This window comes from Protopterus annectens, chromosome 2.part1 (assembly GCF_019279795.1).
Source record: "Protopterus annectens isolate FY-2018-M chromosome 2.part1, PAN1.0, whole genome shotgun sequence".
NCBI classification, from domain to species: Eukaryota; Metazoa; Chordata; order Ceratodontiformes; family Protopteridae; genus Protopterus; species Protopterus annectens.
Window position 1 is genome coordinate 1,456,630,888 of NC_056729.1, and position 27,464 is coordinate 1,456,658,351.

Here is a 27,464-nt window from a genome sequence, read left to right on the forward strand (position 1 = left end):
TCTCCTAGGATACAATTATACGACAGTGAAAATTCTTAAGTTGTCTGCGACTTCTTCAGCTCCTTTCTCTTCTCATTATTTCTGAATGCTTATTTTGGGGATAGAATCCAGAAAACCTTGAAAAATGCCATAGCAGCCCTAAACCAGGATTGATACTCCAATTTTTGGCAGCAAAAGTCCTGTATGCAACATCTGTGATGGTGGATTGTTTTCTAGGTAAATGAAGCGCTGTGGAGACAGGAGTCCACATCATGCTCGGAGGGTAAAAAAAAAGTATTGCGATAAACTTTATTCAGTACTTCCTCATCACAGACCAGACAATTACCAATTTTAGTAACAATTTCCTCAGAACTAAATTCTGTATCAGATATTATCTACAATTACAAATAAAACAAATAAGGAAATCCACTATGGGGTACTTGTCTGTCCCACAGGAAGGCTTATTTTAGACAACCAATGTATTACATGCATTGGTCTTGTTATATGAATGTAAATGCACAGCATGAAAATATCTAAAGATGATGCTGGCAGACACACCCTTTATACCATCAATGCCCTTGTACCAGAAGGATGGCACTGGCTGAAGCCCTGGGGGAAAGTAGAGGCTTTGAAGGCTGGCTGGACGTGGGTTACCTGCATTGCCAGCTACCTCCATAGAAAAGACTAACAGTGAATTCTATTATGAATATTTTTCTGCAGTGACAAACGTGTACATGCAATGATAAACGCATTCACATTCCAAGGGTAGTTTAAAGTAATGAAATAAAACCCATCCACAACCCTTTTTTTTCCCATTTGTGTACATGGGGTTGGGGTATCACTTCAGTGACAATCATCTAGAGTCAAGGTTGTATAAACCACCAGGTGGCTAGCCCTGTTGTGGTAATTCTTCCACACCACACACTTGCAAGCGGGGATGATACTTGGAGAATGGAGGGAGGTGGCTTGGTCTCAATGCAGTATCATCAGCCAGTAGCAGCATAGGAAAAAGAAGTCAATGTACTGGGCCAGGATACATAATTTGTCTGCCAAACAACAATGTGTCTGCCCCTGAAACTTGGGAGTTTGTGTGAAAACATGCATGCACATACTTGGGTTAGTACTCCAGAGACCCTGACTACTGGACACTTGAAGGATTAGGAAACAAAATCCTCAAAGCCTGCAGGGATGACTCTTCTCCACTAGCCAAATGGCCATGAAATGTGGCAATGAATGGGTCCAACAGTTTTGCAGAGGGAGTGTTGGTTAGCAGGGTGTCATGCAAAAATGTACGACGAAAGATAATGAACTAAACATAAAACAGACGTCAAAGACAAATAGGAAATAACTTACCCTATCAAACCCCATTGCACAAAGGTTGTCTATTTTTCTGGTGTATTCTGGACTAGAAACGGGTGCTCCTGCATAAACATGTGACCAGAGCCTGGCAGTCTGTTTAAACATTTCTGGATTTTGCTTGTACTGTGAAAAAATAAGAAGACATGGATTAAAAAATGCAAACAGTAAAGAAAACACAGAGAGGGGAAAAATAAACAAAAGAACACACTAATCACACTGTAGACTCCACTCCCAAACCACTTAATCTGGAACAAAACAGAAAAAAATGTATGTGCTTTCTTTGAACATTTACTGTTCACTGTACATTGGAAGTGAATGCATCCAAGCTGTGAAAAGAATTTTTTGTGAGTCATGGAGAAGGCTGAGAATTAGGAGACACTGATTAAGCAAGCTGGAAGTTACCTCTGTATCTGACTGAAAAGGACTGTGTGCTGCCCATGGTTCGTTTCTTGCATTTAAGCACTAATGCTAGCAACTTCTACATTTTTTTAATACCATACCATACTTCCCAGAAGAGGAAAAGGTGCAAAAAGGATGCGGGTGTTTACACATGTGAAAGACGCATGCCTTGTTTTTAAAGGGAAGGACAAAAAAGCTAAGGACCAGCATGGCTTACAGATGTTGACAAAGTAAAAATGGTTCAGAACACAAATAGCAAAAAACGTATTTCAGATGCCGACTGTTTGGCATCTGAAATACGTTTTTTGCAGTTGGTTTCGTTTGTGGCATCAGAACACAAATAGGGTAAAAGCAAAGAAAGGTGCCAAATCTGGAAACCAAAACTGCTGTGAATCTGTTGATTATGAAGCTCTTCAGCAGGGTTCAGAAACACTCCAAAAAGGGTCCAGAACATATTTAATGTAAGGCAGCGTTATGCTACTTCTGCAAAAGGGAATCATGTTGTGCATTTACTTTCAAAGGCTTATATAACTCAACTGCTCTTGTGACAATACATGTTTTGCAAGATGGGCTGTTGCCTGATGTTCATCATCTGTTTGGAAACACATTCCCTCTCAAAGATACTCTCCCCTCAACCACCTTCAATAAAAGTATGGAGTCTTCTGGAGAACAGAAATAAAAAAAAAAAATATTTCTTGGAGTTCCCAGCCCTGCTTTTTCACATGCCCCCTTTGCAGAGGCAGTATTAACTCATTAACTCAGAGCACCTTCTCATAGTGCCTCTGTGCTTACTCAGAGTGCGGTGTGAGAAGCTAGTAATTAAATGTAGTTACAGCAGAGTCCCTTCCACAAGCGCATCTAACTTTATAGCCGTACTGCAGCTCCACTGTAAAAAAAAAAAATAAGTTGAAAAAGTACCTGAACTTGTTCATGTACTTTCTCAACTTACTTTTCATATATGCAAGTAATCTTAAGCCGATTCTCTATGCATTGCGAGGAGCGAGTGGTGGCAGCCAACTGGATTAACCCATGGTAAGCCGCCATTGGCATAAAACCTCCACCCCCCCATCTTAATTTTCTTTGATCTTTTCAAATAAATAGCGGGTTTAGCAGTAGCAATCTCCTTTCCTTTTTCTGTGTGCGTGCAGGTTTTTGACTCTGGAATAAAAGCAATACTATGACGATCTTGCAAGTGAAAATAATCAAGCAAAGTAAGGCTACAATGGAGTCCTTTCAGAGAGTAGAGGTGAGTTGTTAACTGTCGTAGCTCGGCAGAATTGTGCCCGATAATGGCTTGCAATTTAGCCTTTCAGTTGGTGCCGTACGATGTTGTCCCTGCTTGGGCTTTTGCTGTAATCCATATCCTTTTTTATTTCATAATCGATGCATAGTATTTAAAGAGTACAGAGAGCTAACAACATAGAGATATACAAGATATCACTCTTCCCCACCATGCTATGTAATTTGTACTGGTGTCTGTGGAGAGATGACATGGGTTGCGGTAGCTGGAGCCCGCTCAACTGTACTTTTTCACAGAATGGCCACAATTTCTTCATGCTTGTGGTCCGTGAGGAATGGTAGTGAACCTTGGCAGGAGCATTCTCCAAATGAGGCAATCCCGGCAACAGTGGCACATTTCAGCAAGAAGCTGAGGGAAGTGTGTGCTAACTTCTGAGAGGCATGACCATTGTTTACTTCCGTTGTACAAACATTGTTCAGCTGTTTGACTTCTGGTCTACAAATTCATTATAGTCAAATGCAAAATCCTCTCTTCTCACAAGCAAATGATCAAAATGCTACCGTAGCAGCGATCCTTTGAACATCTACTTTAAATTATAAACTGTACTTTCTGTTGTATTAAGTACCGATTTTTTTTTTTTTATCGTTGTCCTGGCAGTCTTCTGCTTATGATATTACCATTCCCCATCTCACAGAAAGTCCTTAGTTGCTCTTGCTGGAATGTACAGCGTTGTGCTTGTTGAATATAGTATGTACAATATTTAATTTTCATGTCCCCCCCCCCCATGCCTTCGTGTTGGTTTACAGGTTCATAAGTAGGTATTAGGCTATCTGCCCGAAGGCATTTATAAGCCTAGCCAGAATGTGTTGGCTTTCGCCGCCCCCTTAGATTAGTTCCCTGTGCCTCTGTCCAGCACAGCCATTGAAGTGATCCCTGGGGTAAACTTTATGTTTCCCATCCATTTGTCAAGGTTGCTCTTGAAGAGGGTTAGCGAAGAGTTCTGTCTAATGTAGACTAGAATCTTGTTCCAGAGCATGGGAAGTTTCTGGGACAGGAATCTATGCCTCCAGTATGCCCTATTTATTGTTGTGGTGAGGTTTAGATTCCTGGAGCGAGTGGCTCGAGGGGATATGTTTTTCTTTAGGTGGAGCATGTCCATCAATTTTAGGTTGGACATGGCCTTGTACGTCAGGCAGAGATCACTGCTGCGTAGGCAGTATGCAACAGAGTACAGCTGGAGTTTCTTCAGTCGAGCTGCATAGGGCATCTGCTTAAGGCCAGTGATACTCTTGGTGAGGTAAATCTGTGGTCTTTCCAGTTGTTGCAGGTGTCTTGTACGGTACATCCCAAATGGGGCACTGTACTCTACGATGGGTCTGATGAGTGATACGTAGAGGGGCCCAATGACCTCTTTCAATCTGGATGCAAACCTTTTTGCGATTAGGTGGGCCACATAGAAGGATTTTCTAACCACTTTGGCAATGTGATTATCAAAGGAGAGGTTACTATTTACTTGGGTCCCCAGATCCCTTATTATGTCTTCCGTATTTAGGGGGTTACCACCTATGTGGTAGTTTGTGGGTACTTTGTTTTTTCGAAAGGGGATGACTATGCACTTTTTGGCATTTAGCTTGAAGCCAAGGTTTTGACACCTGGTATCTGTCTCAGTGAGACCCTTTTGGAGGATGTTTGTGTCAGCTGGAAAGACAATTATAGCCCCTAGTTTGCAGTCGTCTGCGAACTTGGTCAGCCATAGTTCTCCTGTGCTTGCCTGTACCTCTGAGAAGTATATGCCAAACAGGAGGGGTCCTAGGACTGAGCCCTGGGGAATGCCACTTGTAACCAGTTTAGAGTCAGACCTAGCTCCCGCAACTCTTACCATGTGGGTTCTGTCCATGAGCCAGTTGGCAAACCATCTTGTGACGTAGGGGTTTATATGTTCAGGCTGGTGAGCTTGTCTATAATACCTGAGTGGGGAATGGTGTCGAAGGCCTTTGCGAGGTCTAGGCAGGCTGTGTGGACCACCGTCTATAGCCTTGGTAACTGTCTCTAAGAAATCCACCAGGTTTAGGAGGCATGATCTGCCCTTAAAGCCGAACTGGGTAGGGTCCAGTGTTTGGAGGTTTCCTATGTCTCAGTTAATGAGATCCATGATGATGCACTCCACAGCTTTGCAGACCAAGATAGTCAGGCTTATAGGGCGATAGTTCCCAGGGTCTGTAGTGGCTCCGCCTTTGTGGAGTGGAATAACTGTTGCTGTGCGCCACTCTGTGGGCACGGAGCATGTGGAGAGGCTGAGTTTAAGCAGTGTGTTTAGTTGAGGGGTTAATTCATCTTTAAGCTTGAGTAGGACGCAGCCTGGGACACCGTCTGGTCCCAATGATGCTGTGTTTTTGGCTTTGGAGAGGGCTGTTTTAACATGAGTGTCTGTGATTTCAGGGGCACTACACTCTTCTGGTATAGTTATGGGCACTTTTGGGGTGAGAGAGTAGTGAAGTTTGCACTGAACCTGTCTGCCAAGATGTTGGCTATATCGGTCGGTTCAGTGTATTTTGTGCCATTCTGCACTAACTCTGAGCAGATCTGAGAATTGCCACTTGGATTCCTGACATAGCTAAAGAATGCCTTGTGGTTATCTTTGGAGTCCATGGCAAATTTTCTTTCAAAGCTAGCCTTGGAAGATTTTATGAGGGAATGTAGTTTCTTGCTGATATTGATCAGGGATGTCTTCTCTTCTTGGGATTTTACTCTTTTTCTGTACTAGTTTCCTCCTTCTATTGTACAGCTTGTTTACGGCAGGGGTCCACCAGACTGGTTTCCTTTTCTTGGAGGAGTGAGTCTTGGTTTTGTTTGGGATAGCATGATCCATGCATTCTTGTAAGTCCCCGTAGAGTGCATTAGTGAAGGATTTTGCAGCTTGGACTGTGTGATCCTTTAGCATGGGGGCTTTGAAAATTCCCATCTCAGTCTTAAGTAACGTGAAGTTTGCTTTTGAAAAGTTTTTCACACAGGTTTCTTTGACCGGGGGTGGTGGCAGAATGCAGATATCCAGAGTGATTAGTTTAAGGTCAGATCTAACCAGCGAGGGGTTGACCTCCGGTGTGGAACACCGGTCGCCCATGTTGGTGATGACCAGGTCCAACATGTTGTCACCTCTGGTGGGGGTGTTGACCAGTTGATCCAGGGCATGTGAGTTTATAAATTCTACAAAATGCTGGGCAAGGGAGTTTGTACTCTAGTAGTTCTCCCAGTTAATGTTTGGATAATTGAAATCACCCAATATCAGGGTGTTTGGTAGGACCTTTATGTTTCCCAGTGTTTCCAGGAATGCGGAGTGGGGGCCCTGGGACATGGTGGGTGATCTGTAGCAAGCTATAATTTGAACAGCAGTTTTGCCCATGGTTAGTTGCACATGGAAGATCTCTGAAGCATCGTGCTGTGCCACTAACCTGGAGGAAAGGGTATCCTTGATGAATATGGATACTCCCCCGCCTTTTGTATTTCGGTCTGGGTTTTGTGGCCAAAATGTAAGGTACGAGTTGTAGCCTGGTAGTGCTGGGGTACTCTCTGGAGCCTTAAACCAGGTTTCTGTTACTGCACATATATTTTTCTCCATACTGAGGAGTGTCTCGAGTGCGTGCATTTTGAGGTTTAGACTTCTGGCATTGAGTAGCATTACCCTCAGTTTTTTGCTACTTGTGCTATTTACGGCGGTGGGTTTGTATTTTGAGCCTTGCCTAAAAAAACACTATGGGGGTGGCAAGAGCCTTGGCCAGTATTCGAAAGCCTAAGGGTGACAGGTGCAAGCAGTCTCTAGCGAAGCAGCTTGGCTTGTCGAGCATGTGATCTCAGGCTGGCAGACACTGGATCCCCTTTGAATGACACCAGAAGCTTAGCCAATTGTTGAAATTGATCTTTTCTTCTTTATACCATGGTTTCATTCTTGGTGAGGGCAGGATGCTACTCAGGGTCATACCGGCCTGGGCTACATTATCAGAGAGCTCCTCCATGTCTCTTTTCATGTAGTCCAGGGAGGTACGGCTCAGGTCATTCACATTAACTTGGACAATGACAGTCATATTTGTACTTGTTCTGGAGTTACCTGAGTGCTTGTGTTATGTGGTGTATCCTGTCACCCAACAGGCAGCTAACCGCAGCAGTCTCCTTGTTCAGCCTAGTGAGTGGGACGTCAGTGTACCTGACTATAGAGTCACCTATTACTAGGGTGTTGGGTATGTTATTTTGCCTTAAGGGCTGTGATTGTGGGGCACACTGGTTTTGTGAACTATGTGTTTAATGGTTTGTGTTGGGGGGGTGGAGGTTGCTTGGATGTCTGCTTTGGAGGTCTCTGTTGCTTTTGCAGATTTTTGTTTAGAGCCTCCGAGTAAGTTTTCATGTATTTATGTGTTTTTTTTGCCGGTGCTGGTTTCATAGGTCTACGTGAGACTGGTGATGTGATGCAAGTAATTCCCTTCTCCTCTTGACTGCCTGGTCCAGTCTAGGGTTGAGAGAGCTTGGCCTCCAGTTTGGCTGTATAATTGCATCTCTCACATGTATTAGAGTTTGATGGAAAGAGGAGAGGGTTGCCTGTGTACATGAGGCAATTGTAACATTGCTTCAAAATGCCCAGATTCACCAGTTGGACCAGAGAAGTACACCCGAAAAGTACAGTTTTGTACCTACCATAAATGTAGATGTTAGAGTGTATACATTGCTGCAGTCATTACACTTGGGTTATCCTGCTGTCAGGCGGTTCCCCAGTTGGCCTGAGTTCCAAAGTCTTGGTCTGGCGTTGGTTGCTGTTGCCTCCTCCCGGATGTCAGTGGGGCAGGGGTATACAAGATGCAGCCGACGCCATTTTCTTCAGTTTTTCTTGCCCCAGATGTCAGGTGCCCCAAAATAGGTAGGCAATTCAAATTGCTAATAAAACACATAAGAAAAGCAAACAACAACTTTCAGCTACCAGAAAATACTCCCCATAGGGAGTAAAGGGTAGAGGACATAGGTACGTACCAGCAAGTAAGAGGGGAAGGAAGGAGGGTAACCTGGACTGCAGCAGTGTATACACTCTAACATCTACATTTATGGTAGGTACAAAACTGTACTATGTTCATCGTGTTACACTGCTGCAGTCATTACACTTGGGTAGAATCCCAAAGCTGAGGTAGGGTGGCTGGTTCTATAAGGCCCTGCAGCACTGCAGTGGCGAAGCCAGCTCTGGATTTAGAGTATAGATGCAGATGGTAATGCTTGGTGAAGGTATGTACAGAACTCCAAGTTGCTGCTTCCAAAATATCCTTGGTAGGTACTCCTCTGAGGTAGGCAGTTGAAGTGGCTGTTGCCCTAGTGGAGTGAGATCTAATGCTGCTAGGTACAGGTTTCCCATGGTGTGTATAGCAGAAATGTATGCAATGTCCTATCCATTTTGAAATAGTCTGTTTTGAAATGGCTTTCCCCTGTGCTCCTGCAGCATATGCTACCAATAATTGCTCAGATTTCCTGAAAGCTTTGGTTTTGTCCAAGTAGAAGTGTAACTGCCTATGAATGTCCAAGGAATGCAGTAGTCTTCTCCCCTTTATTCTGTGGTTTTGGATAAAAAGTTAGCAAATGAATAGTTTGGTTTAGAGCCACACTGGATACCACCTTTGGCATAAATGTAGGGTTAGTTCTTAAAGACACCCTTGTCCTGGTGGAAAATGTGGAAAGGTTCCACTGCCATTAGTGCCTGTAATTCTGAAACTCTTTGTACTGATGTTATTGCCAGGAGCAAAGCAGTTTTCCAAGAGATACATTTTAATTATGCTGGGTTAGCTGGCTCAAAAGGAGGTAAAGTTAATTTTTCCAAAACAAAGTTGAGGTCCCAAGTTGGAGTAGGTGCTCTATGGGGCGGTCTTATGCTTTTAGCCCCTCTGAGGTACTGTCTTAGCAAAGGATTTGAGAAAATTGTTGGATCCATGTTGTAATGAGCATTGATGGCAGAGGCGTGGATCTTGATGGATGAGAAGGAGAGGCCTTTGTCCAGCATCTCAGTTAAATATTGTAGTATCTGAGGAATGTTTGGGACATGAGGGTCAAGGCTCTGAGCTTGGTTCCAGGAACAGAATCTCTTCCATTTATCCGAACAGACTTTCCTGGTACTAGGCCTTCTGGCCTCCAGAATGACGTCCTGTTTGTTGCATTTACCTGCTGAGGCTACACACTCAAGTGCGCTAGCTTGTGTTACATATTTGTTGCATTTTCCTGCTGTTGCAAAAAAGTAAAAGAAAAAAAAATTATCCTTGTTTCCCATCTTTCCTGACCTAGAATAGTCAAAATACAGGCTTTGCTGTATTCTGGACTTTTGGAAAGTTCCTGTGTTGCCCATTTCCTTTCTTGGATAAAGGGAGGCTTCTTTGTTCACCAGTGGCAGTGGGGAGCTGAGAGCAGCCTATCTATCCCTGGAGGAGTGTTCCCAGCCCAAGAATCTGGTAGTCTATTGGCCGTTTTGGGCCAATTTCTAGCTCTTTCAAGTCCCCCTGTATAAAACCCGCTTTGGCGTGGTTTTTGCGCTTGTTACTACTCAGCCAAGCTCCTCGTGGTCCTGCAGAGTGGTGCTAGCAGCAGACAGGCTAAAAGAGCTACTGCTAACCTGATAAGTGTTTTTTTTTTTTGCTGCTACTACCTGGGCGACTGTCCGATCTAGCTAAACTGCACGTACTTCTGCTTCTTGAACGGTTTTAAACTGTTTAAAGTTGTTTTTGCACCTGCACTTTTAAAGTTAGCCCTGTTTGTTGCATTTATCTGTTGAGGCTACACACTCAAGTGCGCTAGCCTGTGTTACATATTTATTGCATTTTCCTGCTGTTTGTTGCAAAAAAGAAAAAAAAAAATTATCCTTGTTTCCAGTCTTTCCTGACCTAGAGTAGTCCAAATACAGGCTTTGCTGTATTCTGGACTTCTGGAAAGTTCCTGTGTTGCCCATTTCCTTTCTTGGATAAAGGGAGGCTTCTTTGTTCACCAGTGGCAGTGAGGAGCTTAGAGCAGCCTATCTATGCCTGGAGGAGTGTTCCCAGCACAAGAATCTGGTAGTCTATTGGCCGTTTTGGGCCAATTTCAAGCTCTTTCAAGTCCCCCCTGTATAAAACCTGCTTTAGCGTGGCTTTGCACGATTTTGCTCATAGCACAGCATTGGGCAACTCCGCTTAATTGGGTTTAAACCATTCTCGAATCCACAAAGTCTGCTCTTCACTTTTTTTCCTTAGAACTGATCTAGTTCTCATAATAAACACCCTACTCCTACTCTAAAGCCTGGCACTTGCTCACTAAATCAATTATATAAGTCAGCACTAAAAAATTAAAAGCACTACACCCTTACAAACTCCCCTTGAGTACCTTGTTCCCCATTGGCCCTTTTTTCAATTATAAAGGAATTCCCAATACTATTCTAGCATGTCCAAATGTCAGTTGTCAATCTCCTCCCCGGTTCAGCTGGTGAATCTGGGAATCTTGAGGCAATGTTACAACTGCCTCATGTACACAGACAACCCTCTCCTCCTCCCAACAAATTCCAACACATGTGAGAGATGCAACCATATAGCCGAACTGGAGGCTAAGCTCTCTCAACTCAGTACTGGCGTAACCAGTCAGGAGGAGAAGGAAACCACACTCACTACAATTCCAGTCTCACATAGACCTACCACGACAGCAAACCAAACACAAAAACACAAAACATACTCGGAGGCTCTAAATAAAATCTGCCTAGGCAACAGAGACCTCCAAAGTAGACACCCAAGCAACCGCTACCCCAAAACAAAACACTTGCAACACATAGCTCACAAAGCCAGTGTGCTGAACAGTCACAGCCCTTAAGGCTAAACAACACACCTGATACACTTGTAACAGGTGACTAGTGTCAGGCACACTGACGTCCCGCTCACCAGGCTGAACAAGGAGAAGGTCACGGTGAGCTGCCTGTCAGGCGCTAGGATCCGCCACATAACACAAGCACTCAGGTCACTCCAAGGCAAGTACAAATATGACTCAGTCATTGTCCATGCTGGTGTGAATGACCCGAGACGTACCTCCCTGGACTACATGAAAAGAGATATAGAGGAGCTCTCTGAGCATGTAGCCCAGGCCGGTATGACCCTGACCTTGAGCAGCATCTTACCCTCACCAAGAATGATGCCACAATATGAAGACAAGATGATCAATTTCAACAACTGGCTTAAGTATTGGTGTCATTCAAAGGGGATCCAATGCTTGTCAGCCTGGGATGACATGCTCGACAAGCCACGATGCTTCGCTAGGGACGGCTTGCACCTGTCACCCCTGGGCTTTTGGATACTGGCAAAAGCTCTTGCCACCCCCATAATGCCTTTTTTAGGCAAGGCTCAAAAGACAAACCCACCTCCATAGGTATCACAAGGGATAAGAAACTAAGAGTAATGCTACTCAATGCCAGAAGTCTAAACCTCAAGATGCACGCACTCGAAACTCGCTTTAGCATGGAGAACATCGATATCTGTAGAGTAACAGAAACCTGGTTCAAGGCTCCTGAGAGCACCCCAGCACTACCGGGTTATACCTCATACCATGTTTTTCGGCCCCAAAACTTGGACCGAACCACAAAAAGAGGGGGAGTATTAATATTCGTTAAAGATACCCACACCTCCAGGTTGGTGGCACAGCACGAAGCATCAGAGACTATCCATGTGCAACCAACAGTGGGTAAAAACTGCCTTCCAGTTTATAGCCTGCTACAGACCACTCTCCCAAACCCAGGAACCCCACTCGGCCTTCCTGAGAACACTGGAAAATATGAAGGTCTCTCCAAACACCATTATATTGGGCGACTTCAACTACCCAAACATAGACTGGGAGCATTACTCTAGCTCCAACACCCTAGCCCAAAAGTTCCTAGAATTTATAAACTCAAACGCTATGGAACAACTTATCACTCCCACAAGAGGGGAAAACATACTGGACCTGATCATCACCAACATGGGGACTCTATGCTCCAGACCAGAAGTGTATCCCTCACTGGTAAGATCAGAACATAAACTAATCTCACTAGATATTCACATCCCGACCCCAGACCCTGCCCAGAAAACCAGTGAAAAACTTCTTTAAAGCAAATTTCACACTCCTCAAAACCGAGGTGGAATCCTTCAAAGCCCCCCGGGCCTGTGGAAAATACGGCCCTGACCGCAGAATCCTTTATAAACGCATTCTATGTACACCTTCAGGAATGCATGGATCATGCAATCCCAAACAAAACCAAGACCCAATCCTCCAAAGGCAGGCGTCCTGTCTAGTGGACCCCAGCCATAAACAAACCACACAATAGGAGGAGGAAGCTACTACATGACAGAGCAAAATCCCAAAAAGGGAAGGCATCTCTGATCAGTATTAGCAAAAAACTACGGGCACTCATAAAATCGTCTAAGGCCAGCTTTGAGAGAAAAATTGCACAGGACACAAAGGATAATCACAAGGCTTTCTTTAGTTATGTTAGGAACCTGGGTGGGAATTCCCAGATATGCTCAGAATTAGTCCAAAATGACAAAAAATACACCAAACCCACAGACATTGCCAACATCCTAGCTGACAGGTTCAGCGCAAACCCCCCCCCCTTCCCCACCAAAAGGGCAAATATCTATCCCAGCAGAGTGCTGCCCCCCTGACATCTCAGATGCTCAGGTAAGAGCCGCCCTCTCCAAAGCAAAAAACACAGCATCAATGGGACCAGACGGTGTCCCGGGCTGTGTCCTAAATGAACTCCAAGAAGAACTAAACCCAAACATAAAACTACTGTTCAATATCAGCCTTACTACAGGATATGTACCCAAAGAGTGGCGTACAGCAACAGCGGTCCCTCTCCACAAAGGTGGTGCCTCAACGGACCCTGGAAACTATTGCCCCATAAGCCTGACTAGCTTGGTCTGCAAAGCTATGGAAAGGATCATCATGGACCTCATAAATAAAGATATTGGGGACCTACAGACACTGGACCCTACCCAGTTCAGCTTTAAGGGCAGATCCTGCCTCTTAAACCTAGTCGATTTCTTTGAAACAGTCACCAAGGCCATTGCCGAGGGGAAGGTGGTCCACACAGCCTACCTGGACCTCTCAAAAGCATTCGATACAATACCCCACTCAGGCATTATAGATAAGCTCACCAGCTTAAATATAAACCCCTATGTCACTAGATAGGTTGCAAATTGGCTAAAGGACAGAACCCACATGGTTAGAATTGCTGGAGCCATGTCAGACTCCAAACCAGTTACAAGTGGTGTCCCACAAGGCTCAGTCCTGGGACCTCTCTTGTTCGGTATATATTTCACGGAGGTACAGGCCAACACGGAAGGACTGTGGCTGACCAAGTTCGCACATGACTGCAAACTGGGCGCCATAATCGACTCTCCAGCCGACACAAGCATCCTACAAAAGGGCCTCATAGAAACAGACAACTGGTGCCAGAGCCATGGCCTCAAGCTAAACGCCAAAAAGTGTATAGTCATCCCCTTTGGCAAAAACAAAGTGCCCACAAATTACCACATAGATGGTAATCCATTAAGTACGGAAGAAGTAATTAGGGACCTGGGGACCCAAGTTGATAGCAATCTCTCATTCGACAACCATGTGGCCAAAGTGGTTAGAAAAACATTTTATATAGCTCACCTAATCATGAAGGGATTCACATCTAGATCAGGGGAGGTCATCATGCCTCTTTACTCATCCCTCATCAGGCCCATAATTGAGTACAATGCCACTTTTGGGATGTACCTTACCAGACACCTACAGCAACTGGAAAGACCCCAAAAGTACCTCACCAAGAGGATCAAAGGGCTCAAACAGATGCCATATCCTGCCCGGTTATAGAAACTCCAGCTCTACTCAGTGGCATACTGCCTGCTCAGAGGTGATCTGTGCCTGACATATAAAGCCATGTCCAACCTGGAATTAATGGACATGCTGCACCTCAGAAAATCCAAATCCCATCGAGCTACGCGCTTGAGAGACTTGAACCTCAGCATTGAAATAAATAGGACATGCTGGAGGGACAGATTCATAACCCAGAGGCTCCCTTCACTCTGGAATAAAATCCCAGTCCAGGTTAGGCAGAGTCCCTCATTGACTCTCTTCACGAGGAATCTTGATGAGTGGATGGGAGATCGTAGATTTACTCCGGGTATCACTGCTGTGTCACTGTTAGACAGAGGCACAGTATACTAACCTCGAAAAAGGGCATAGCAAAATTCATTTTAAAATGGGTGGCGAAAGCGAAACACACTCTGGCTAGGCTTGTAAATGCCCTAGGGCAGATGGCCTAGTATGAACCTATGAACCTGTAACAGCTTTGGAGAGCAGCATTGTTTTCTTAACTAAAGAATCTTCCATGCAGCTAGGTTTAAGGTCTTTAGCTGGCTGTGTAGTATCTGATTGTTGTGCTGAGTCAGCAGATGTGGGATTTGAGGCAAAATCCAGGGTGGTCCCTGTGCTAAGTTCTTTAAGATTGGGTACCAGTGCTGGCGTGGCCAGTCTGGTGCAATCAGGATCATCTTTGGCTCTTGCCTGGCTTTTATGAGTACCTTTGGCAGGAGAGGTAGTAGTGGGAAAGCGTATACTTGTAGATTTTTCCAGCTGAATGAGAGGGCATCCACTTTCCATCCTTGTGGATGGTAACTCCTTGTGAAGAAATTCTGTAGCTGGCAGTTCATTGGGGATGCAAACAGATCTATGTCTGGGCTCCACCATTTCTGTATTATCATTCTGAATATCTGTGGATTCAATTCCCATGCGTGGGGATCCATAATGTTTCTGCTTAAGTCGTCTGCCAGTGTGTTTTTCTCCTGGCAGGAATTGTGCTTGCAGATGAACTTGATAGTTTAGAGCCGAGTTCCACAAGGTCATCGCTTGCCTGCAGAGGGGGTAGGAGTGAGTGCCCCCTTGATTGTTTATGTACCACATAACTGTAGTGTTGTCTGTCTTTAGTGTAGATGTGTCCAACCTGCGGCCTGTGGGCCGCATGCGGCCCTCAGAGCTCTGCCATGCGGCCCTCTACCTCTAACATCGATGTACGCATTCCCTAAAACACTTTTTTGTTGTGTTTTTTGTGCCCATGACCTGTAACTCTAACATCGGTGTGCGCATGCACCAAAGCATCCTTCTAGCTTTGATTTTTTTGCGCCCAAGGGTCTGTGTGTTCACGCCATTATTTCGTGCCAAAGAATCAATGTGTGTGTTCTTGCTGAAGAGGAACTCGTCTATGGATTTGCTGCCATTGCCTTTTAAAGAGACAGCACTTAACCTGTGTTAATAGGTAAGTATGGTGTGAGTGAATGCATGCATGAAAGCAGAATGTTTGTGTGCGTGAAAGTAGAAGTGTGTGCGCGTGTTTGTGTGTGCATGACAGAGAGACAGAGAGAGACACATGCACAAAGAGGCTAACGTACAAACAAGTTAGCTCACAAATGCATCCTACATTAAAAGTACACTTTCATTAAATTGCAATTTTTCTGACAGGGAGAGTGTTGTATTGAATATGAAATCATACCTCTCAACTGTATGGATTTTCGAAGAATGTCTGGATTTTTGCCTCATCTTCCTATTTGTGTCTTTTGCTTAGGAAATAAAAGTAGTCATCAAAGGTAATGCAGTCCCAGGGAGTAAGAATGAGACAGCAGGCAGCAGCCTAGAGTTAAAGGGTCAGTAGTGGATTGATTAATGTGGAACTGTAGCATATAAAGTTTATTGTTTTTTTTTGACAAAAAAAAAAATCACCCAGTACTGTCTTGTCATTGGTGGGTTATAAGCAGTGGTAGATTGGACAACAGTAAGCATATCTTTGGTGGATCATCAATACTGGCAAGTCAGGTGGGCACAATGTCATTTTTTAAATGTTGGGGGTTTTAGTGTGTGTGTGTGTTTGTGTTGGGAGTGCTGCAATAGTAGATGGTTATTAAAGACAGAGACTTACAAACTGGAGAATATGTTTCTTTGTTTCAAAACCTGATACTTGGTTACCAGGAATGCCAAAAATAGATTTTTTAAGACACAGCTTCTTGCCTTTTACAGTGGATGGATATTTACATTTAATGGACAATGTTAGCAGTATGAGTGTGGTCCTGCAGGGATCTGGAGGATGCTAAATCTACCACTGCCAATGTCTTGTAAAGTGACCTGGAAATGGATATTGGGATGTTACTGAAAAAAATACAGCAAGCGGACTTTGAAATGTATTTTAATTAAACAAAGTGCACTTGCAATTTATAGGTCATAATTTAATTTATTTCAGGTAGTCCAGATCCTGGTAGATTGTATACCATTGGACTTAATTAGGGAGAGGTGTCATTCTGTGGAAGCAAGCAGACCTAGTTTCAGTGAAAGCTCTGTGGTTGTTTGCAGGTAGGAAGTTGCAGGATGTGGAGCCAATGTGTTTTATTATTTTTAATGAATTTGTCATTTCAAAGTATGGGTTTCTTTGTTGTAAAAGAAGACAGGATTGAATGAGCCATATAATGCTTAACTGACAATAATGGGATAGAAACATTATACGTGATGTATAATGTTTGCAGCTACACTTGTTTCAATGGTGTCTGTGATGCATAACTATTTTTGGGCCTGTGTCCCAATTTTATTTTTCGCTTTGTCCAGAATTCTTGCTCTAAGGTTGAGAGGTATGGTTCCATGCTAAATCAGAAGGTTGTATTTACCTTGGAAGACTTTTCAGCATAATTATGAGAAACAGAGCGTTTTTAATATCTCCACTTATTTCCAATATAAACTGCCATGTAACCTTGCAAATAGCTTTCTTATTACACTACTTTAATTCTTTTGGAATTGACAGGTATGCTTCATTGGTTCGGACGTAAGCATAGTGTGCTGTGACCGATTCCTTGCAGCAGTCTGTGGTTTACTTATCACAATAACTTTTCTGTGTTTCTGGGTGTGTGATCGATTTAACAGTTATAACAATGTTTTCCAAAATTAAATAAATACACAATAAATAAAAAAGTAATCCTTTCTTCACTTTGAGCTATTGACAGAGTGTGGGAATTTGTTTTTTTCAAAAGCGATGGTCAGCATTACAGCTTAGTAAACGGTCAGTCTGTGAATAACTTCAGCACAAATTAAAATGTCTGAATGTCAAATGGCTTTAGATTGGAGGGAAGTTATATGTTTACTCCAGTATATAGTATGATCTTAGAGAGTTTATAGAGTTCTTATTGATTTAATTTTTGCTGAGAAGTTACATTTTAGTTAATGTGGCCCTTTTGGTGGTGGGAAATTGCATGGATGAATCCATCTCTATTATGATTTTTTTTTTCAGATATTTTGACTTCCAGACAATTTCAATCAGTGAGACTGTCATTTGATTACTGAGGTTGCCTATTTTACAAGTAGGGGCTCCTTTTCTGTGTGTGTGTGTGTGTGTGTGTGTGTGTGTGTGTGTGTGTATATATATATATATATATATATATATATTTATAAATATATAAAAGAGGGAGAGATTTAATATGTTTACTGAATATATTTTTGCAAATGGAATTCTTAGTTAAATAGGCCCCTCTTCTTAGGCAAGTAGATTTGAGTAACCAATATTAGATCTTAGCCATCCAGCTAGGAAAGTTTAGTATGTGGATTTTCCTTCCGGTTTGATGAAGGCTATGCTGCTTACTTAAGAAGTATATTCATGGCTATCCAACCAGTTGTAGTGTTGTTGAACTACATTGTTTGATAATGAGAGGAGCTTTTTACAGAAGTTGAAAGTTTTTGTGTCAAGAACCTGTCCATACAAAGTGGCTTGCTTATGTTGCAGTGAAGGCTGTGGTCTTTGTGGTGAGTGTTTTAAATATAACCAGTATTTCTGAGGTGGAGAAAGTCTCTTAAGGCAGGATCTTTCTTAGCCTGGAAAGCAAGCCAGTGATGAAATTTATAGGGGCCAGTGAGACAGAGGAAAGCAAGAAGCTTTTTAGTCTGTTTGGATAACTAAGTGAACTTAGTCCTTTGACTTTTTTTGTTAGAAATGGTTGTAGTCTTTCTTTTGGCATGGTGTTTTGCTGAGGCACGTGCCAAAAGGGGTGCTGCGCTCAATAATTGCTCTTGTAAAGGAATAATACAGGGATGTTATGACCTCCTTGTCCCTGGATGCGATACCCTTACTAATTGAGGTGGGCCATGTAAAAAGCTTTCCTTACAACGGAGACAACGTGGTGGTCAAAAGTCAGGTTTCTATCAACCCGGGTGCCCAAGCACCTCACGACTGATTGTGTGCTTAAAACATTGTTATTAATGTGATAATTTGTGGGGACATCACTCTCCTCAAAGGGGATGATTGTACATTTTTTTGGCATTTAGCTTGAGGCCATGTTTCTGGCACCAGTCATTTGTTTGGGTGAGACCCTCTTGTAGCTTATTCAGAATTGTTTTATTAAGTCAGTAATGTGAATTCTTTACTTTATTGCAAATTGTTTGGCTTATTTTTGTAGATTATAGTATTGTAGGACTGCTAATGTTGACATTGTATGTAGATGGACTGCTGGAGTGGTTTTCCCAGTGAGAAATGCTAGTGCTGTAGTGAATGTTTATTTGTAAAAAAAAAAATCTATATATTAACTAAGATGTAACTGATAGATTAGAGAATTAAAATCAGAATGAGAATTAGAATTTTAAGGCAAATATTAGGCATTTATTACATTTATTAATTGTTCGAATGTACCTACAGTACAGCCAGGAGGTCGACTTTGGTCTCCCGTGGCAGCGAAAGAGTTAACTATATGATATATTTTATATGTGGCCCTAAGACATTTTCTGTTCACTCAATGCGGCCCCGGCAAGCCAAAAGGTTGGACACCCCTGCTAGAAGAATGTCCTTGCTCTCTGCTTGAATCAGGCAGTCGTCCAGGTACGGATAAATTTGAATTCCTTTCTGTCTGCAAAATGCAATTACTGGTGCCAGGCACTTTTGAAGACCCTGGGCGCAGTAGATAAGCCAAAGGGCAGTGCAGAGAATTGATAGTGCATTGAACCAGCTATGAATCTGAGGTATCATCTGCAGTTTTGTCTGATAGGGGACATGCAGGTATGCCTCCATGAGGTCCAATGTCACGAGCCAAGCTTTCTTGCCCAGCATGGGAAGAAGCTGCTGTAGTGTCAACATTTTGAATTTCGGAACATCCAGGTAAGTGTTTAGAGAAAAAAGATCCAGAATGGGCCTCCAGGCTTTGGAGTAAAATCCTCGTCCTTGCTCCTGTGGTGGTACGTTTTAAATAGCTCTCATATTCATGAGTGCTGTAATTTGCTTTTGAGCCTCTGTCCGTTGATTTGGTGGCAGATTTGGCATTCCTTTTAACCTTGGCAGAGTGTGAAAGTGGAACCTGTAACCTTGAGATACAATGTTGAGAACCCATTTGTCTTTGGTGATCATTTGCCAATTGTGATAGAAAAGTGCCAGTTTTCCTCCCAAGGGGGCTGCCAAGAGAGAGTTGTTTGGCAGCTGTAGTGGGAAGTCACTGGGGCTGCTTTTTATATGTTTGCGGCCTGTCTTCCCCTTCTTTCTGGCCTGATGCAACCCATTGTCGAGGCCTGTAAGGACCTTATGGTTGACCTCTACCTCTTGGACGCCTATATCTGCCCCTTTGAGGTCTGTCTGCAATTGGAAAGGACCAATTCTTAGTTGGCCAATTTCTGCTAAATCTAGGAGGCTGAACCTGTAAGAAATCCTTCACCGTTTGCATAGATTTTGCCTTATCCTCCATTTTCTTTAATGCCTCTTCTGCCTTAACTCCAAATAACACATCCTGCTGCAGAGTTGCATCCAATAATTTTGCTTTAACATAATCTGGTAACGTATGTTCTTTTAACCAAGCATGTCTTCTAATGACAGAGCCTGTAACTGCTGCTGTACAGGAGGCCTCTAAAAAATCAAAACCACACTGCAAAGTATGTTTTCCCACCTGTTCAGCTGCATGCAATAAATCCTGCATTTCTTTAAAAGTAGGAGGATCTGAATCTGGAAGCATTTTTTGTTTCAACTGAGACAGTAAAAATTGCTGATATTTTAGCATGTGAAACTGGCAATTTAAGGCTCTCATTGCTAAAGTTACAGACGTATATACTTTCTTTCCCGATCTGTCTAATGCTCTGGAATCTCTGTCAGAGGGAACTGGATTCTTTGCTGATGAGGCCTTAACCCCTTTGGGTCTCTGAGAAATAGTTTCAGGGTCAGCAACAGGGCTTTTGTACAAAAATTTGTGAGAGTCAGGGACTCTGTAGTATCTGTCAGGTTTAACTGGGGCTGGAGGTAAGGAATCAGAAGTCAAGCTGGATTCAGTATACACATCATCCACAATATCTAACACTGGCGGAATAGCAAGGGGTCTGTGTTGAGATAATAAAAGGAAGTCTCTTGAGCCTTTTCTTGGATTCTGAGTAATCCTGGCCTTCCCAATGGAAATGCTCCCTCATGGTATGCAAGGTTTCCCCAAAGGAGTAGTCCTCAGGGGAGAGGCTGATGGAATTGACTCCTCAGCATCAGAATCCTCATAAGGGGTTAAAGAATATCCTTGGTCTGAGTATGAATCTGAAGAGATGGACACCTGGTCAGATGAGTCATAGTCTGCATCCTGTCTAGGCCTTTTATCAGGAGGGGGATGGGACCCCCTGATCAGAGTGATTAGGTCTTCGACCATTTTGAGTATTTGTTTCTTAGGCATGGAGGCCTGTGCTGGAGAATGCTGTATTTGTTTCTTTGATGTTAAAGCTGGTTTAGACTTAGCAGAGGGTTTAATGCTTAACTGAGTAGGTCTGAAAACACCCTCTGAAGCTGCAGGCAGCTCAGCTACTCCGGATCCCTAGTTTCGGTAGGCAGAAATAACTTGTGCGTCCGAAGGCCCAGCCATCTCCACGTGGGAGACAGAGGTGGCCTGTGGTTCTACAGAAGTGGTCGTCAGGGGCTGCGAAGGCACCTCACTGAAAACCGGAGAACCTGCGACTGGCCTAGAAGAGGCTTCGTCGTCGGTTTTGGGCCTCGGATGCCTATCCTTGTCTTTGCGCTTTTTATGTATTCCAGTCGTCAGAAGTTCTGACGGCATGGTATAATTGAATTATCTACCAAAATAATGTCAGGCAAAATCAAACAGACGTTTAATAGGTCGCTTGTTAAACCTAGCACAAAACCGACAACCAGTGACGTCGTGGTCTGGGCCTAGGCATGGGATACAACAAGAATGGAAATCCTTATGAGGTATTTGCTTCCCACAAGAAATACAGTTATTAACTTTTACTGACATCGGTCTGAGGCAAGAAAAGTTTCTAACGGGTACTTAGCTTTGTAGAAGACTTTGGTTCTGGATTTGGAATGAAAATCTCAGGAGACGCCCAACTGGCACTTGCGAACTGCTTTTGCTTCGGGCACCGTGCGGCAAGAAAGACTGAAGAAAATGGAGTTGGCTGCATCTTATATAACCCTGCCGCACTGACGTCAGGGAGGAGGCAACAGCAACCGACGCCGGACCAAGACTTTGGAACTCAGGCCGACTGGGGAACCGCCTGACTGCAGGATAACCCAAGTGTAATGACTGCAACAGTGTAACACGATGAACATCTACTAATTTCTGGGCTGAAACCACTCCTCCAAGGAGGGATAGGCTGCTCAAAGCTCCCTCTCTCACAGTGAGCAGTGAAACTTCCTTCTATCCAAGTAAGGTATGGGCAAACACAGAAATGTCTAACACAGCCCTGAATTCAGCACCAACCTGAAAACTGACTATAATAGCTTAGAAAGGCGGAAAAACAAGTGTATATATATATATATATATATATATATATATATATATACACATACATATATATATATATATATATATATATTTTTTTTTTTTAAGAAAATAAAGCAGACACAATCAAAAAACACTTTAAATGCACAGAAATGGCTATCACACTTGAGTGTGTAGCCTACAACAGTTAAACAGGTAATTTAAGCACAAAAACGACTTTGTTAAAGTGCAGGCAGTAAAATAAGTACAATATGTAGCTGAAAAAAGAATTTATGTACTCACCATAATGTTCCATCTGAGTAGTTATAGTTTATTTTTCTGCAGCCTGTGGGTATTCGGATCCATATCGGATCCGAGCCGGCAACTTTTTTTCTAGCATCTGCTCCAAGCTCCGAGCTCCTCCCCTACCCATAATGCACTACCATCTCCTACCATCCCTCAGATCGAGTTTGCAGCAACTAAATACATAAGCAACTCAGCCCAATGAACCAAACCTGTATAGACAGGACAAGGTCCGGGGGACAGAGGGAGGGAAGGGTGCAAAAAAAAGAAGTACAACTACTCAGATGGAACGTTATGGTGAGTACATAACTTCTTTATCTGACGTAGTTAACTTTATCTGCAACCTGTGGGACAGAGTCCGCAGCTACTCCAATCCTGGGAAGCCCTTATGGAAGGATATTCCTCAGCACTGCAGAGGCAAAGGATGCTCTACCCCTAGAAATCAGATCTAATTTGTAATGGGAAATGAAGGTATGTGAATTGGCCCAGGTCGCTGCTGCACAAATGTCGTCCATAGAGTGAGCTTTAACAATACCAGGAGGAGATAAACCTTTTGCTGTGTAGACATGCAAAATGCAGAGTGTGATCCATCTGGCCAAAGAAACCTTAGAAATAGCCTTTCCCAGAAAGGATTTGGAAAAGGAAACACACAACTGGTCAGTCTTGCGGAATGATTTTGTTCTATGAAGACAGAAGCGAAGTTGTCTATGAACATCTAACAAATGAAGTTTGTATTCACCCTTGTTTTGGAAATTAGGAAAGAAAGCAGTCAGACTAATGGACTGGTTTATGTTTGCTTCAGATGCCACTTTGGGTAAGAAGGAAGGATTAGTACGGAGAGAGACCCTATCCTTATGGAAGACCAAATAAGAAGGCACGGCAGACGGAGCTTGAAGCTCAGAAACCCTCCTAGCAGATGTAATGGCGACTAGGAAAGCTGTCTTCCAGGATAAAAATTTTAAATCCACCAAAGCTGCAGGTTCGAATGGAGGAGCCACCAATGCTTGTAGGACAAAGGTAAGGTCCCAAGGGGTCAATGAATCATTGACAGGAGGGTGCAACAGAAAAGTGCCTTTAAGAAAGGCCTTACACAGCCTAGAAGAGGCTAAGGCAATGTTGTCTTCACCAACATGAAAATTAGAAATGGCTGCCAATTGTACTTTCACTATGGAGGAGCTAGCTCCTTGCTGAAAAATGCCAGACAAGAAATCCAACACTGCTGGAACGGGGGCTGTAAAGAAATCTAGGTTTCTCTGAGAGGCCCAAATGGAAAAACGCTTCCATTTACTGCAATAAAGTTTCCTAGTGGAATCTTTAAGAGAAGCCACCAGTATGGATTTTACCTGGGATAAAAGACTGGGAGAGTCCTGGCAATCAATGGAACTCCAGCAACCAAGCTGTCAGCTTGAGGCTGCCCAGGTCGGGCAGGCGGACACCCGAAGGATGGCAGATTAGATCCGGGCAGGGATCCAGAACCCACAGAGGAGCTAAGAGATGAGACCAAAGGAATGGGAATCAAACCTGACGAGGCCAGAACGGGACAATGAGGATAACTACACCGCAGTCGGCAAGCTTTCTGAAGAAACTTCGGAATGAGTGGCAATGGTGGGTAAGCCCTACAGAAGCCCAGGGGGGCCAAGCATGGACTAGAGCATCTCTGGGGGCTTCCCCTGGTGAGGGAATCAAGAGCGAAGAACTCGCTGCACTTTGCATTGGAAGGAGATGTGAAGAGATTGCAGCAAGGCTGACCCCATGCAAGGAATATCTCCTCCGCTACTGACCGTTTCAGAGACCACTCGTACGGCATCAGAATAGCCTGACTCAATCTGTCCGCTAAAATGTTAGAGCGCCCCGGGATGTGCATTGCTATCAGAAACCGACCGGTGGAGATCGCTCACTCCCACACTCTCATGGCCTCGCGACATAGGGGATAGGATCTGGTTCCCCCCTGCTTGCTGATATACCAGACAACAGACATGTTGTCTCACTGAATTGCAATCAATCTGAGAGGAAGGACAGTGTGAAAGGCTTCCAACGCTAAAAGCACTGCCCTCATCCCTAGAACATTTATGTGCAACTTGGTCTCTGACTGGGACCACGTGCCTTGGACTGTCCTTCCCGAACAGTGTCCCCCACACCCAAGTTGGGAGGCGTCCATGGTCACTGTGGCTTGGACTGGAGATGACTCAAAGGGGCGTCGTCCTAATATCTCTGGTGAATTTAACCACCAAAGAAGAGACGTCCTGCACACATGACTGATCCTGATCGGAAATTCCATGGGCAGGTCTAGCCAAGACCATTGAACAGCCAGAATCCATTGAAGAACCCGCATATGAAGGTGCGCACAAGGGAGAATCGATATGGAGCCCACCATGGAGCCCAGTGCCCGGAGAAGCTCGCTTGCCTTTGGAGACTTGAAGTTCGCTATTTGAGCTATGTGGTACCTGAGGTGTGAGATCCTGTCTGGAGTTAAGAATACTTTCATCTGCAAGGTGTCTAGCCGTGCCCCAATGAAGTCTAAAACTTGTACTGGTTGCAATTGGGATTTCTGAACATTGACTGTAATCCCCAATAGATCTGCCAACCGAATTAAGTAGTCTCGGGCCAGACAAAGCAGACGCTTGTTGGGCGCAGCGAAGAGCCAGTCGTCCAGGTAAGGAAATACCTGAATACCCTGAAGCCTTAGGTGAGCCGCTACAACTGCCATTACCTTGGTGAACACCCTGGGGGCTGTGGTGAGACCGAAGGGTAGGGCTCTGAACTGAAAATGACTGGCTCCCAGCCGGAAGCGCAGAAAACTCCTGGAGCTTCTGTGGATCTTGATGTGGTAGTAAGCATCCTGGAGGTCTTACGAGCACATCCAGTCACACTCTTGGAGATAAGGTAGAATGGACTGTAGGGTGACCATCTGGAATTTCTGTTTGGATACAGGCAGGTTCAAAGTTGACAGGTCTAGAATGGGCCTGAGGTCTTCTGTCTTTTTTGGCACTAAAAAGAATCTTGAGTAGACGCCAGATCAGAATTGGTCAGGGGGACTTGTTTGATGGCTCGTTTGAGAAGTAGCTTTGAAACCTCTAGAGCTACAACCTCCCTGTGAGAGGGTGGAACATCCGGGAGGTGTTTTGGAATATTTGGAGGGGAAACAAATGGGACAGTGTAACCTCTGGATATAATCTGTAACACCCAGCGATCAGTTGTAATTGACTCCCATGCCGCTGGGTGTAAGGACAATCTTCCCCCGACTGCCTCCAGAGTAGGACAGCCGGGCAACCCCTCAGGGCTGTTGACCGGGCCTATCAGAAAAAGGTTCCCTAGACCCAAAATTCCTGGGACCCCTCTACCTCTGGGTCGGCGTCGATCCTGTCCCCCTCTGCCTCTGGAGGAATAGTTGTCCTGAGAATCCCAGGAAAACTGAGATTTTCGGAACCACATCATCTTTTGCCTTCTGATTCCTAGAGAAGGACCGCTGAGGGTTAGTGAAGCGGATCCCAATGGCAGACAAAGTCTTCCTGTCCTTTTCAATCTGGAGAAGTGTGTCATGTACTGTCTTCCCGAAAAGGTAAGAACTGTCTTAGGGAGCTTTAATAAAGGACGCCTTGAAAGGGTCCGTGAACAGACACAACCTGAGCCAGGCATGACGCCTCATGGCTATGCCTGTCCCGGCCGCCCTAGCTGCTCCTTCAGTGGCATGGGAAAGGAGCTGCATAGACGTGTTTGAGACTGACTTCAAAGTAGACATTTTTGCAGAGAACAACTGTTTGTCCTGCAGCGATAAAGACTCTGGGGGCAACTCAGCAAATTCCGATGCACGGTCTCGCTGAAGCCGGATCACATGTGTCAAATAGTTCAGAGCACAGATTGAAAAGGTCGCTGAGGAATAAATGCGCTTCCCAAACCTATCCACCGACCTGAACTCCCTGTCTGGAGGGTGGACTGAGGAACTCTCCTGTGCTAGTTCCTTCTTGGTGGCTAGTATGACCAACATAGCATCAAATGGAGCTCCTTTTGACCAAGGTTTCTGTCGGAAGGGGGAGATAAAATTTTGTCGGGGCGTTTGGGGGTCTACAGTTTCAAGCTCCTTCCATGCCCGTGTGGTGATAAGGTCCACCAAGGGGTCCGCTGGCGGGGACACCCAGGAAGTAGATGGGCCCGTGCCAAAGGCCTCCAGGAACACTGACTCATCCCCAGAAGGTTTTGGGGCTGACCAACCTTTCCGCTGGTGGAGGATCTCCATGATTTCTCCAAAGGAGACGTCTTCGGGAAGTGACCTGGGGGAACCTTTTCCTTCATCTAAGTCGGTGTCCGTAGTGAGGGACTTGGGGGAGTCCAAGTGCCTCCTTTTGCATTTGCGCTTACGGTGACCCTCTTCAGTGAGACTCTCAGAAGAGGACTCGTGAGCCGCAGGGGGTTCCTCAGGGGAAATAACCTGGGGATCCTCTGGCACGGGCTGTCCCTGAGACAGTATGTAGGAAGTAGTCGCCAAATCCAGGGGTGTCTGTGTGGAATCCGAGGGGATGGGCTGGGGGGTCTCAATCCCTGGGAGAGGACCATCTCCACCACTTCGAAGGCCGAAGGAGAGTGTACCTCCTTGACACCCAGCAAGGAAGACGCCCTCCCCGGATCCAAAGCAAAGGTAGCCCGAGGTCCGAGGAAATGGGTCGGATCCGAAAAAGGCAGAGTCGAAGAATCCATTCCCTCAGATCCGACTCCTTGTCTGCGGCTCCGAGAGTCACTCGGGTCCGAACTAGTCGGATCCGAGGAGCTCAAGGTAAGAGCCGGAGTCGAGGTTGGGGGAACCGTCCGCGCCGAGCTACCAGTTCCAGAAATCCTAGGATCAAAGAGCCCCGAAGCACGGATCGGGGAAGAAGGGATGGGGTGGAAAAAGGGAATGGAGGTCCCCCCTCCAGAGGGAGAGGGGCCTGGCAAGACTCCCATCTGTATTTGGGTCTGAATGAATCCCCGCATCATCCTGTCCATGTCCAAGTCTGATAAGCTTAGAGTCTATCGCGAAGAAGCCACCGACTCGGATCTGGCTGGTCTGAGCAGTGAGGGCGAGGAAGGCCTTGGATCCAAAGGTTCCAATGGCTCAGGTGAAAAACGAGGAGACTGGAGTCGTGGAGAAACTGGCCTCATGGACTCAGAAGGGGGACTAAGGAAAAGCTCCCTGTCTGGGGATCTCTTGGTCTGTCCCTTTTCTTGTCCCTATCCTCCTTGCACCTTTTCTCTGTCCTTCTCCTTGTCAGCTACACTGACTGTAGCTTTTTCCTTGCTTGACCCAGCACAAGAAGAAGCGAGAGTTTGAGTCCCTTTTTGGGTGGGAGGTTGAGTACTAGGTACCAAAGCAGTGGCAGATTCCAGCACGGATGCGGGGAGAAGGCCTTTAGCTACTAATTTGGCCTTCCGATCCCTGAGGGCACTAGGATTGAACCCAGTGCAGATTGCAC

At 44.7% G+C, this 27,464-nt stretch overlaps 1 protein-coding gene across 1 annotated transcript in view; it reads right to left on the reverse strand.

The window, feature by feature from the left end:
• UBE2K (ubiquitin conjugating enzyme E2 K) overlaps nucleotides 1-27,464 on the reverse strand; it is a 1,186,450-nt gene that overhangs the window by 241,509 nt on the left and 917,477 nt on the right. The window contains exon 6 of the mRNA XM_044062933.1: nucleotides 1,333-1,461. Coding sequence (XP_043918868.1) covers nucleotides 1,333-1,461 — 129 coding nt within the window. The remainder of the gene's footprint in view (nucleotides 1-1,332; nucleotides 1,462-27,464) is intronic.